At 46.3% G+C, this 14,611-nt stretch overlaps 1 protein-coding gene across 2 annotated transcripts in view; it reads right to left on the reverse strand.

Moving 5' to 3' along the window:
- Positions 1-14,611, reverse strand: part of MNT (MAX network transcriptional repressor) — a 204,073-nt gene that overhangs the window by 141,715 nt on the left and 47,747 nt on the right. For both annotated transcript variants that reach the window (XM_086954513.1, XM_086954512.1), the window contains exon 2: positions 12,367-12,916. In XM_086954513.1, coding sequence (XP_086810639.1) covers positions 12,367-12,916 — 550 coding nt within the window. The remainder of the gene's footprint in view (positions 1-12,366; positions 12,917-14,611) is intronic.

Consider the following 14,611-nt stretch of genomic DNA (forward strand, 5'->3'; position numbering starts at 1 on the left):
CGATGCGCAGATGTCCCCGTTGGAGCCGGGGCTGTGTCGGTTGCCTTGGCAGGCTTCGCCGGCGCCGGCGCGCTTGTCTTGTGCGTGCCACCCTTTTTAGAGGATCTCTCCTCCGGCGCCGATTTCGACCCTGTGGAATCGCCGTGCTTCTTCGACTTCTGCGGACCGGAGGTCGACGGAGTCGATGAGGCCGCCGGTTTATTTGATTTTGCTGTTGCGACCGCCATCTTAGGGACGATTGAGTCCTTAACTTTCGGTTTCGGTTTTGGGTCGGCCATTTTAGGTGCAGTCGAGACCGTTGCTTTCAGTTTCGGTTTCGAAACCCTCGGCGCAGCAAGTATGTCCGTGGCCGGGCCGGCAGGCGGGGCCGTGGCTTGCGCTACAGGGTCTTGGGTAAGGCCGACAGGCGATCCCGCGACCCTCTCCTGATGTTCGTCAACTTCGGGGCATAGCTCGTCCCCTGAGCTATCTTCCTCGGCCCCATAAACCATAACGTCGTCCCCTACCTCGTCGACGTATTCAAGGCCTTGACCCACGACTCCGTCATCGTCATATTCCGGATCAGCCTCGACCTCCGTCTCAGGCGGGGAGATTTGAAGATGATGGCTCTGGTCCTCCTCTTCTTGGTCGCCGAAGATGTTATCTGGATCCGGGGCCGCCTGTTTGGCCACAAGGCGCACTGCGCGCCGAATCGTGAGAGTTTTCTTCGACCTGAACTTCGCACAGGCCCGGCAACTTCCTTCGTCATGGTCTGGCGAAAGGCACTTATTACAGACCGGGTGTACGTCTATATGTGGGTATTTGGACCCACAGAGCGGACAGAGTTTAAACGGACTCCGCTCCATGTTGGGAACTTAGTGTCGAGTCGCGATGAGAAGGCCTCGATGTCCGAAGAGTAGTAAAAACTCCGGTGATTCCGGCTCCGAGAGACGGAAGAACTCGAGACCGTACGCAAACAATACCGACGTAAAGAACCCAAAGCCTTTTGGCCGTAAAAAGTGATGTTTATTCGGTTCCGACGGAGAGACGTCGAGACCGCATCCGAACCCAATGGCGGAAAAAAACAATCTGGGGATGGAGCCGATGCCCATGCGCACTGTAGTCCAGGGGAGGAGCCACCCATCTCAGGATACTTCGAAGACTCTTCCAGGACAACAATGTGCGATCATCCGGACCCAACACTAGGTGGCGATCTAATGCAAAGATATGAATTTAGCAGCCCACATGCCTCGAACTGTATTTCACACCTGTGCATAGGTTCAAAAGGTGGTCCCATTAGTCTGATAAGTACTATGTTGAGATTCCAGACTGGGGAAGGCGGTAGTCTTGGTGGAATGACTCTTTTAAGGCCTTCCATGAAAGCTTTTATTGCTGGTACTTTAAACAGGGAAAGATGTTGTCTGTTTTGCAAGTACGCTGCTATAGCTGCAATATGTACTCTTATAGAGGTGTAAGCAAGGTTACATTGCTGCAAGTGTAGTAAATAGCAAATCTCTTTAGTGGATGCGTCCAGAGGGTTGATGTTGTTACTGTTACAGTATACAGCAAACCTTATCCACTTTGCTGCATAGCATGCTCTGGTGGTAGGACGTCTTGCTTGCATAATGATTTCCATACAGTTTGGGGGTAAATCGAAGTATCCAAATTCTATGACCTCAGGAGCCAGATCGCTAGGTTCAATTGTTTGGGATCTCGGTGCATTATTTCTCCATGGTTCTGTGTAAGGTGCATGGGTGATAATCTCAGCTTTTGATGTGGCACCTGTGAGAGTTGCAGTAGCGGGGTGAACCACGGCTGTCTTGCCCACGTGGGTGCTACTAGTATCATTGTCATTGAATGTTGTTGCAGTTTCCGAACCACTAATGGAAGCTGAATAATGCTGTAAGGACTCCCCATCACATCATAAAAGAATAGAAACCGGGAAAAACAACAGCAGAACAGGTCTTAAAACTGCTTTAATGCTTAGCAGTCAGCACAAACTCTCACATAGGACTGAAAGCATATACAGCTCCCAGGCTGCATTGCAGAAACATAGTCTAAAAAGGCTAACTCATAGCAACAGAAATAAACGGGCACTGTGCCTTTAAGGCAGTCATGACCCCCAGCTTGCCTCAGGGCTGACAGTTAGGTCAGTTGTTCTTTCCGGCTCCTTCAGGGAGGATCCTGGTTACACAGCTCCACTTCTTTCTGATTGTAGTTAGAAATAATCTTCACTTTTTTGGAAAGGTTTGACTTACTTCGACGTTTTTCACCTTCTGAAGTAAATGCCATCTCTTTTTGACCCCTGCCCTTCTTGTGGAAAAAGGAAGGCCAGGTCAGACTCTCATTAGGGCTGTATTCTTTGTTTGCCTAAGGACCATGTACCTAAGACATGTCCTCTTTGCCAGACGATCGGCGTCGAGGAAGGAGATCCCTCCGCCATCGTCAGCATGGCGACGATCGGCCTCAAGGAGCAGAACCCCTTCGCCTTCGTCGGCTCATCGACGATCGACATAGAGACGAAGGGATGTTCAGGTGTCGTCTGCAAGGGACTCGACGTCGAAGAACAGAGAAACGTAGTTGAGACCGGTTCCAACAACAGACCGGACATCGAAAAGGAGGTCCATGTCAGCGTTGAGAGGAGCACGCCCGACGTCAAGACCCACTTCAGTGAGGTCTGGAGAAGTATCGGTGGTTCTAGTGACAGAATCAGCGTCACGCCACTCTTCCTCTCATTCATCAAGACATCCTTCAACGAGGCATTCACCATCTGCTTCCCCAGAAAGGCGTTCAGGCAAACCAAGTCATAGGTCTCCTTCACAGCACAGCGGATGCAGGAATACGCCAGACCTCTTCATAGATCACCTCTGCAGAGATTGGTGCAGGAAGTGGATAGATCGCATTCGCCCAGGAGTGAAGAGCGAACAGGCAGATCACGGGAGCGTAGGCATAGTTCCCATTGCAAAAGAAGAAGGTCACCTACGTGGTCTTCCTCTTCCACTCGATCCTCGAAGAGGGACTATTCTCCCACTCTATCGGACAGCCCTTTGTCGAGTGTGTCACCGATAGATGACATTAACACTTACCATGATGTGCTTCAGAGAGGGGCTCAGAAGCTAAACATTGAGATGTCTACCCCTCGGGTGGCAACAACAGTTATATTTGAGACTCTGCATCAGATAGCAGCTTCTCATCCGTTGCTTCCTCTGGTTCCTGGTCTTCTGGAGCCCGTGATGGACATTTTCCTCACGCCATCTGTAATTAAGGCTGCACTGGCTAGGATTCAAAAGAAATACAAGCCGGCTGCAACAGACCCTGTGTTCTTGAAGACAGATCCGCCTGCGGACTCTTATAATTGCAGCAGCCACGAAAACTCATGCAGTGCCTGCGTCTTCCTCAGTACCGCCCGATAAAGAAAGTAGGTCCCAGGACTCTTGGGGGAAGTGATAACCCTTCTGCGAAAAAAGGCCATAGAAGAGGTTCCTTCCGCGCAGCGAGGGAAGGGAGTTTACTGCAGGTACTTTCTTGTGCCCCAAAGAGATCAGGAGCACAAGTTCAGACCTATCCTGGACCTTCGCTTGCTGAACAAAGTAATTGTGAAGGAGAAGTTTTGCATGTTGGCCCTTCATTAAATATATCTACATCTACAAGCAGGAGATAGGATGTGTTTGGTGGACCTCCAAGATGCGTACTTCCATGTACCTATCATTCCACGTCATCGCAAATACCTGCAATTCGTGGTCGGCGACAAGCACTATCAGTACAAGGTCTTACCCTTCGGACTGAAATCTGCCCCACGAATCTTTACCAAGTGCATGGCAGTGGTGGCGGCCGCCCTACACAGAAAAGGTCTGTTCGTCTACCCTTACTTAGATGATTGGATCCTCAAAGGGCCATCTCATCAAAAAGTAAGGAAGGATTTCCAGGTCTGTCTAAATCTGCTCCACAGACTGGGTCTTCATGTGAACATGGAGAAGTCAGTCCAACAGCCAACCCAGACAATCCATTATTTGGGATCGACTCTGGATTCAAACAAAGGAAGAGCGTTTCCTGCGGAGAGACTTTCTTCAATGCAGCAGAAGTGCAATGCTCTGCTTCAGACAGATCACCCATTAGTCCGACAGGTGGCATCTCTGCTGGGGTCAATGGCCTCCTGCATATTTCTTATTCCCAACACCAGGCTGAGAATGAGACCGTTGCAGCAAGATCTAGAAGACAAGTGGGACCAAGCAACGGGTCGCTGGGAGGATTCAATGGACTCGACCGCAGAACCTGTTGGTGGGAGTCCCTTTCCATCAACCAGTTCCAGTGTAATCGTTGATAACGGATGCATCTCTGCAAGGATGGGGGGCACACATGGGGTGCCTTCAAATGCAGGTCCGGTGGTCCACAAAAGAGCAGTCCTACCACATAAACATGTTGGAGCTACGAGCAGTCCATTTTGCTCTGAAAGCTTTTTGGCCGTCGATCGCGCCCAACTCGATCCTCATCCAAACAGACAACACGACCACCATGTATTATCTAAACAAACAGGGTGGTACGCGCTCTCGTCCTCTCTCCCTGGAGTTCTAAAGCGATATGGTACTGGCATCTTGCTCGGAAACTCTCCATAGTGGCAGTGCACCTTCCAGGCGAGCAGAACCTGCGAGCAGACGCGCTCAGTCCGCACTTCGAAGATCAGCCAGACTGGGTGCTGCACGACAAGGTGGTGGCAGATATTTTCCAGCAGTGGGGTCGTCCGCCAAAAGATTTGTTTGCAGATGAGAAAAAATGCCACGCCTTCGCATCCAGATTCCACCGTCCAGGGACAAGGGGAATGCGCTTTTGATGGATTGGTCAGAGACATTTCCATACGCCTTTCCTCCTCTGCCTCTGATCCCAAAAGTGGTGTCCAAGCTCATCAGATCCAACATGAAGATGATTCTGATAGCTCCAGACTGGCCACGTCAGTGGTGGTACCAGGACCTTCTGCAATTGTCGGTACTCCCCCATAAAAGACTACCTTACAGAGCGGACCTGCTGACCAAGATGGACGGGAGGATTCTCCATCCCAGCCTTCCTTCTCTGAACTTGGCAGCATGGCTCCTGATGTCCTACAATACGGACACTTGAATCTGCCGCCGGACCGCATGCTTATTCTGAAAGAGGCCTTCCACAAGAGCGTCGTACACTTTTAAGTGGAAGAGATTCTACCTATGGTGTGTTGAAAATCATTTTGACCCTACAAAGGGGCAGGAGGAAGTCATTCTTCCTTACCTCCTTTATTTAGCTAAAGCGGGTTTGAAATATGCCTCGATCAGGGTTCATTTGTCAGCCATTACAGGATACAGAAAATCACCCAACCAACCTTCCTGTTTCCAATTGCCGGTGGTTAAGGATTTCCTACAGGGGTTGAAGAAAGTTTATCCCCCTGTTAAGAAATATGGCCTTTACTCATCTACTCCATTGCGTAGAACCACCGATAAATTATTCCACAAACTCTTTATGTCGAATTATTAGCACTAGATGCAAGACCAAGTTGGTCTAGTCTAAAAAACTGCTCTACGAAAAAGCTATTCCAACTCCGCTTCAATTCCACAATGCAAGCTGACACTAGAATTAAAGACAACAGCTTGGGAATCATTAGCACAAATATGTTGCCTGAGACTTATACACCTGCTAAAGGAGCCAGAACTAGCGAGAAAGTATCATGTATGTGTTGGCAGATATTCGAAAATGTATCTAACTTGTTAGCAGTAAAGTTTACTGCACAAATAATGGAACGGCCATGTCTTGTATATTACAGGTGAAGACTGCTCTTATTCTGAGACCGAGAACAAGCAGTTGCTGAAAATTATTGTAAAGAAGCATAACAGATCAGGGATACAAGTTATTCATTAGGGCAAAGTCCAAGTCATGTTGCCCCTTTTTAGGTCTCCTGGCGTTGAACCGCACGAAAGCGCGGTCTCGCCAGAGACCTATAGTGAGCGACTCTGCTTTCCAGGAGAGGGGACAGGAGCTGGCCACGCACAGGGAATTGAGCGGGCCACGCGCACGCGAACGTGCTCGCTGTGGCCAGCTCCTGTCTCCTCTCCTGGAAAGCCGTACCACACAGCCACACCTCCCCCAGCACGCATGCGCACAAACATAGACACACACACGAGCGCACCTACACACATTCACGCACAGGCACACACACACACACACACACACGCGCGAACACACACACACAAGCGCACTGAGCCCCCCCTACAAGTAAGGGCCACTTACCGCCACTCCAGAATGCTGCAGCCTCCTCGCCGCGTCACCACCTCTGGCCAGGCACTCCGTGGGCGCGGGCTTCAAAAGATGGAAGTCCTGCCCCACGATAGGTTTCGTTTTTAGGGCTCGCACTACACACACAGACACACGAGCACACACACACGCCGCCGCCCCACCCTGTGGGCACACACACACACACGAGCACACAAAGTGCCGATCTTGCCTTGCGCATCACCTGTCACTTGCAAAAACCCATATACCTCTGTCTCGAGCGCTGTTGTTGGCAGCCTATTGTACCCGGGAGATAGGCATGGCCCGAGCAAAGAAAATGCACCACTAATCCCCTGCCAAACCAAGTTAACCCGTCATTGCGCATGCGCAGTACAGACCCGGCGCAGGTGCACTCCTGCCAATTACTATTCGACGGGCAAAATAAGAGTCTGGCCAGGCAGGGAACAGGTAAGAAGCAGCCAGAAGGAGGGGAAACATCAGGGTGGCTCAGGGCAGGGGCAGCGCATTAGAGGGAGGGCAGTCAACGCTCGTGGCTGGCCATGCACGGGCAACGCTTGTTAAATTACCAATTACAGCCGACGGTATTCCTTCTGCTCTTACCAATAAGATGCCGACATGTTCTATATTGGTCTTGTGATGTAACGTAACGCAACGTAAACAAAACAGCAAACTCCTTCTCCTGGTCCTTGGGTTCTCTCGCTATCGAGCTGTGCATAAAATCCATCATTAACGTGCCCTTCTTTTGACCTTCGCCTACAGCAGAAGAAAGTTGGAGTCACTCCCCGAGCAGCGACAGCAGCGGGCAGCCGTTATTAAGAGTCGATTCACATCTTCGGTAAATAGCGGGGATGGGCAGCAGCTGGGCCTGGGCAGTGAACTGTGGTTTTAACTTATGGTCACCTCGAAAATAAATATTTGTTTAACAATTTTGTTATTTACTAGGTAACATGTCAGTGCCATTTTGAGTCCAAAAGTTAGCTCAGTGTTTCTCTTAATAAATATGTTAATCTAGCGGAACTGAAGGAAGTAATTTAGCACACAACCGGTTTTCAATTTTCTTTTCTTGTAAAAATACATCTTGGATTACTGGCAGCTTTCAAAAACAGTTTATTGAGCCGGATCAAGGATAAACAATTAGTATATCATTAAAGGTTGAGGACTGATACCTGCCTGGCACAGTACCGTGAGGCAGGGAAATCAGTACGAATGAAAAAGACAAGACACAATAGTTTAGCTTTAGCTCTTGCGTACTTTGTAGCGTGTTCATGAGGTTGTGCAGTAGAGCATGTATTGTGTGTCTATGTCTTACAGACTGCTTCGTAGTCCAGCAGAAGGAACATTTGCTCTCCATGCAATGTGCTTCTTGTCTATCTATGACAAATTGTGTGCAGATCTGATCGGGCCGCTGTTCACAGCTCTGCCGCGTGTTCACAGAGAGCACATCCATTCTTCGGGTCTGTAACTAGTGACTAATTCCAACCTTGGTCGGAGTAGAGAGTATACAAATGTTTCCGATCCACATTTACTGTGTAATTTATCAACTTACCATGTTTATTACAAAGAGGGGAGATAACGTGCAGGAAATGGTCAACACATTTTCAATAACGACTTGCTAGCTGCAATGATGTCTGCCCTGCCACCATTTACTACGGACCCTCACACACCCTCACGCATCCTCACTCACCGTCATTCACCCTCACCCACTCTCATACCTTCACCCCCTCACCCTCACAACCCTCTCACCCTCACACACCCTCTCACCCTCACACACGCTCACCCGCCCTCACCCTCACACCCTCACCCCCCTCAAACCCCTCACACCGCCACACACCCTCAGAACCCACACCCCCTCACACACACCCTCCCTCTCACACCCCCTCACCATCACACCCCTCACCCTCTCCCTCACACCGCCACACACCCTCAGAACCCACACACCCTCACCATCACACACCCCCTCACTCTCACACCCCCTCACCCTCACACCCCCTCACCCTCACACACCCTCACCCTCACACCTCGTCACCCTCACTCGCCCTCTCACCCTCACACACCCTCTCACCCTCACACACCCTCTCACCCTCACACATCCTCACACATCTTCTCACCCTCTCACCCTCACACATCCTCTCACCCTCACACCCCCTCACCCTCACACCCCCTCACCCTCACACCCCCTCACACCCCCTCACTCTCACACACCCTCACCCTCACACACCCTCACACACCCTCACTTACCCTCACACACCCTCACTTACCCTCACACACCCTCACTTACCCTCACACACCCTCACTTACCCTCACACACCTTCACTTACCCTCACACACCCTCATCTGCCCAAAAAAAATGCAAAGCATTGTCATTTACAATGCCAGTAACTCAAACTTTAATGCTGGGAGACCTATTGCATTGTAAATACTTGTTTAGGTGTGTTGTGTACAGGGAAAATTTGAATAGCCTCCCTCATCAGGATATGCATTTATAAATCTTGCATCTAAGAACACTCTAAAAACACGGATTGATCCATTCTGCTTGGAAGATTCAAGGCTTAATTGAGACAATCCAATTGTGTTATGGAAGATGGTTTTCTAAGCAGTGTGCCAAATTAGATGCACTTCTATAGATTACCGCTTGTTTATTTCTCGGTGTTAAGCTATTTTGGCTCACATTTTTCAGAAATATAATTGTAGGACTAGAAAAAGGGCGGCAGTTTATTAATGCCTATATGATATATATGATGTAGATTGTACTTTGAAGATTACATTTTACAAAGTGTACAGTTTGTTGGAGGATTTTGATTATTGTTTTTACTATGGTCTGTTTTGTGCTGGTTCTGTCTTTAAATGGCAATAGTCATAAGCAAACAATCAAAATTAATTTTAAAAAATGCCACAGATTGTTATATTGTCCAATTTGTATCCTTTTAGGTTTTGGTAATGGGACGTTATGTAGCCCTTTTGTTACACTGCAGATGTGCCATAAAAAGTAGCTTGTACTTCAGAGCCAGTGTGTGTTAATTTATGTATTTTTTTTATTTGTTGACACAATAAAACTTGAAATTGCTGATTTGTGTTTTTTGGTAGGACGAGTGTGCTGTTTCAAAGCCTTAGTCTGTGATTGCGACTTAATGGTGTTCCTCCCCCTTGGTGCGTTAGTCTGTTTTACTTTCGTGTCAGGATAACATTTTGGTTCTACAGCATTGATTTTTCACAAAGAAAATACACGTGTACAAATCAGGTTTCTTAAAGATAAATAAAAAATATTGGTTCTTTGTCAAGAGCATCTACGATACAATATTGTGCCGTTAATGCCTTTTGACCTTACCCCCTACATCATGAGCTTCATCTTAGGATTCTTTTTGTAACCCTTGTTTGAAGGTACAGCTACTGCTAATGCAGTCTGTTCAGCAAGGGAGCACTACTCATACCTTCCATAATGTTGTAACCCAAGATGTTGCTTGGTTACAGGATTTGCTTCCAAGGACAGACTGAGGCAGTACATAATCTCACCCAACCAATACTAAAGACTTATAACAAAAAAAGGTATAGTTGTTGACTTTGCTAATCCTTGTTTTTATGTTATCAGGCATTGATCTTTTGTTTTTAAAAGAAATATCCACTGTTTATTATTGCCTATTGCCTAATATTAAATAACAAGTGTTGCTGATGAGGTGTCTCGGAACAGCGAATTTGGGGAATTATAATGGTGTTTTGTTTCGAATGTGTTTCGTATACTAAAATTAATAAAAAGTTACAAACGGGTAATGTGTGGAATGAATATAGAAATATTCTTTATCAAATGAATAAGAATACATTACCCGTAGATTGCAGATATTGCATCATGGAAGAATTACTACTTGGATTTTTATTAGTTTTTGCTTGTGCAGAAAGACCCATTCCCATATTCGAAAAAGGTATTAAACTACTGCCAAACGCCGTTCCAATTATATCATTTTAACAACAGCCTTCTTAGTCTGAGCTGGCATTTTTAACTACCAACAGATGTGTGTGCGGGGGGGGGGGGTCTCTGGATGGTGGGGCACATTTATAAAGTTTTTAGAGCTTTTCTGGTGTGGATCAAAAATCTTGTACATTCCAGTTTTCTGGTGCATTAAACATAGGCCTGTGATTTAGGTCACAATTGACTTCCATTTCAAGGCTGGAGAGCAAAAGGAATGAGAGCTTCGTAACACTGTCTTGGAAGAAGCTGCTTCTTCTTGACCAAAAGCCCTGGTCAAAAAGACACCCTGAATGCACTTCCCAGATTCTTCATATATGCACCAGTTTTGGAATCAATACAGCTATAGAAGGAGGCCCACACCTTCAAGTGAAAATCTCTTATCGTCCATTGAAAAGAGATGCCTTCTGACTGACGAATCTATTTCCCAGAGTCCCAATATTTACTTCCTTTGTCCCTGAAGGAAAACCTAAAATATTCCTTAGTAGAAATCAAAGGCAGCCGGGCACTTCCTAGGATTAGAGTCACCTATGTTACTGGTTGGGAAATCTATATGTTCTCCTATATTACTAGGCCCGTTTCTAGAGATGGATCAAATTTAAAGAGGATTGAGAAAATTAAGGCTTCAAGCAGATTCACTATGCCACACAACTCTTGCCTTGTTTCTTGGGCCTGCAGGGCTTTTATTGCAAATCGCCCAGAGAAGCCAAGAAAGATAAGCTACTTTTGCTAGGGATTTAGAGAACACCCTTGAAGGGCAGATTAGACTAAACGCGAAGCTCAAAACTGGAAATGCTCACTGTTTCTTTCATAATCAGTAACAGACCTCAGAGCGGATTCTTTATTTACCATAGTGGATGGCTGTAAATATCCCCTACCTCTATTAATGTTTTTACTACCTATTTGGAATCGGACTTCCAAGCATCTGCCTGTTGATGGCAATTCATATTCCTACAGCAGTACAGCTGCATGTGAAGCAGCTGAACCGCAGGACACTAGACAAGCCTGTCGAAACAAAAAGTTCAGTCCTTTCGCCCTAAATTTGAACAAACATGTCCAGCCATTCAGCAGTGATCGATCTACCCGCTGAACTATTCTGCATAGTACATTTAGCAAATGCAATCTGTTTCGGCAACCACCACAGACTCACGCGTGTGTATTGTAAATACATAAAATTCTCTAAGGCATATTTGTAAAACGTAGGACAATGTGGGCCAGATTCCTTCAGATTTCCAAGATAACTTTACAATAAGGGAACTGGTTCCATTTAGATAAATTGGTTTTGCATGTATCAAATCTAGATAATCTGAATGAAGGTCTGGTGCATATCCATCTTTCTTTTCTGGACCCACATGAAATGCCTCTGGATTAAAACTGCTGTCCAGCATGATAAAAATGACTTGTTCCCACACTGCTCCCCGTCATATCTTTGTTCCAGTGACTCTGTACCACCGGCATGGCGCGTCTCAGTCTTGTACCACAGCTACAGTGCCAATACAACTGCATCATGCATCACCACCAAGAATCTGATCACCAGATTGAAAAGTCATGTGTAATTTCAAAATGTAAAATTATACAAAGCAAGGAGGATGGACACAGACAAGCACGTAAAACATATAGTTTGTAGATATTATCTATTGCCAATTTTGAGCTTTTTTCTTTGTTTTTTTCAGCAGAAGGCCATGAGCCAATTCTTTTTATAATGTGCATCACTCACTACTTTCTTATAAACGAGTTATCTAAAGTTCACTGACTGATCTAGTTAGAGACACTTAGGTGATCATTTACCGATTCACACCATCACACATAAGGAATAGGTGATTGCATATTCGGAACTCTTAAACCTTGTTCAAGGTGCACCGGAACAGCCAAATGAATACTGGAAAACGCAAAATACATACATTTCAGCGAACAAAGAGCCCACTACCCTGAGCCGACTATAATCCCCGTAAACCCCATCCCAATGCTGTGGAAAGAGAAGGAAGAATATGACAGCAAGATCGTTTTTTTAAAAATTGTTTACAAATGGACAAATCAGCACAATATTTTGACCTGGAGAAAGCAGAACTTGCAGTGGCCCCCAAAGACATTTATCAAAATGAACATGACTCTCTCAGATTTAAAGTAGGCACTGAAAGCCTTCTTTATAAAAAAAAAAAACAGCTTGGTGCACTTACCCTCCAGGCCTCCTCTTCTGGTCATTAGGTTTTGAATCCTCAGAAGGAGCCAGCCTGAGAGCACTGAGCTGGGATGGCGGCACCTGTTGTTGCAGTAGGGGCTGTTGCGGCTGTGGTTGTATAGGTTGGACAACGTGGTGCTGGGAGATGGCAAGTACTGGAGACGGGTATTGATGCAGCAACTTGGGGCTACTGACCGTTGGCATGCTGGTTTTCAGATCCGGAGGGGCAGGCCCGCCAGGCCTTTGGATGACTGGTGCAATAGACAATTCCTTGCAGATACCAGAAGAGCTAACCACTGGCGGGTTCCGGTGGACTAGAGAGGCGGACATTGTGGGATGGGCGGCCGGCGGGGCCACACTGCTGACAACGGGAAGTGGAATGACCGTCATCGGTGTTAGCAAGGGTGGTGGTACAGGAGGTGGCGGGGCAGGTGCGAGAGGGGAAACAGGAATGTCTGGGTCTTCGTCTGGAACTTCAATTTTCACTACAACTTTCTTGTCTTCCACATCTTCATCGCCTCTTCGGAGGAGGAGCTTCTCATTTTCCTCTGTAAAGAAATACAAATGCTGTTGAAGATGACATGACCATGGAGATGCTCAACTTTTACCTCAATATTGTTCATAGTAAACATCCAATTTTTATAATGTATAACACTTTTTTCATTTGAGTTTTGTCCAACACCAGGTACAATTTCCTTATAGGTTATCCCGTCTAATCCCTATTTAATGAGCTCTGTCCAACCCCAAGAGAATATCTGTGTTAATGACGTATTAGGTGACTGCACATAGGCCAGCTGATGTCCAAGGCTATATTGGGTGACTACACATACCAAATACCAGCCTTACCTATGGCAAGACTGCGCCAACTCTAGTTGCGCATAAAATCTGGTGCTTTGTACAATGGGTATGATCTGCCCCATGGCCTCAACTGAGTGACTACACAGAGTCCAGCCCAAGGCCAATGTGACTGCCCACACATTAGCTCATGGGTTAACTGCATATATTTCAGATCATAACATCCTCTTAGAGAACTTATAGTTTATAGTGAAAGTTAGCTGGAAGTGGGTGACTGAACAGACCTTACCATATGATCACGGGACTCTTGTGTAGCTGTTGACTGTACAAATTTTAGTTCATGCCTAAACTCTGGGGGATTAGCCGATGCTACAGATCTACTGTACTCCTCCATACGTTCGGGTGCACTGGGTAACTACTCCAGATCAAACCCTGCTGCTGAGGGCTATAACGGTTGTTAATGGCTCTGAGCACAAGTTAAGCAGACTAGTGCCTACATGAAGGCCAAGGGTCTATCGGCCAGTAGATCACGAGGAAGAACTAAAAGTCTATTAGAACATCCTAATCAGTGATAGTAAAATATTCTAACTAACTGGCAGAAACAGAAAAACAAACACTAGAATGTTGGAGCATAAGGCCTTTAACAGCCATTACTGGCCCTGAAGTACTCCACTGTCTCCAACTGACCGCTGAACATTCCAGCGCTCTAGGGCACAGTGCAGCTTATACTCTAAAGTCACAGCTACGAGGTGGCTGTACACTCTAGGTTTTAGGGCATAGATGTCATAAAGATACTCCCTGATCTTGCAGATCCGCATAGCCAATGAAACATACTGGATAACTGTAGTCACAGGTAAACAACTTGTTTTCTTATATTCTGAATAAGAAAATGTGATGGCACCTACACAAACCACACCACCCTGGATTTCCTGGTGTCTAGTTTTAGAAACTATTAAGTGGTTAGTAGGTTTCCAAGAGTGCTGCCCGATTCCGAGCCTAAATAAAGCAGCTACTTAAATCCAATCAAAAAGTCTTTTTATGTCTTGCATATAGATAAATGTACCTATCTGCTGGCAAGAAACCTATTCAATATAGACTTAGGGAGGACTTAGTTCAATGACTGTCTCCCACCTCTCCTTATCTATCTCACCCTCTCTTTTTTTAATCAATTAGCCCTCAACCACGTGATTCGCCTTTTTCTTATTTAGTTAGCTACAGCAGTATAACCACAGTGTTACTCCAATTGATATTGTAAACAAAGTAAGACTCATTCTTAGAGACTCAAATGATTGAGAGGTATGCAGTAACAGTGCAGACAAAAGGGAATCTTTTTGTACAGAGCCACCATTGCAGCTGTTTACCAACCATAGAACCTTGGCAGGAGTAAGATTTGTATGTGGAAATGAGTCCTGGCTATTTGCTTCAATTTGAAAAGCAAGCAAAGTATG

This window comes from Lissotriton vulgaris, chromosome 2_1 (genome assembly GCF_964263255.1).
Source record: "Lissotriton vulgaris chromosome 2_1, aLisVul1.2, whole genome shotgun sequence".
In the NCBI taxonomy this organism is placed as follows: Eukaryota; Metazoa; Chordata; class Amphibia; order Caudata; family Salamandridae; genus Lissotriton; species Lissotriton vulgaris.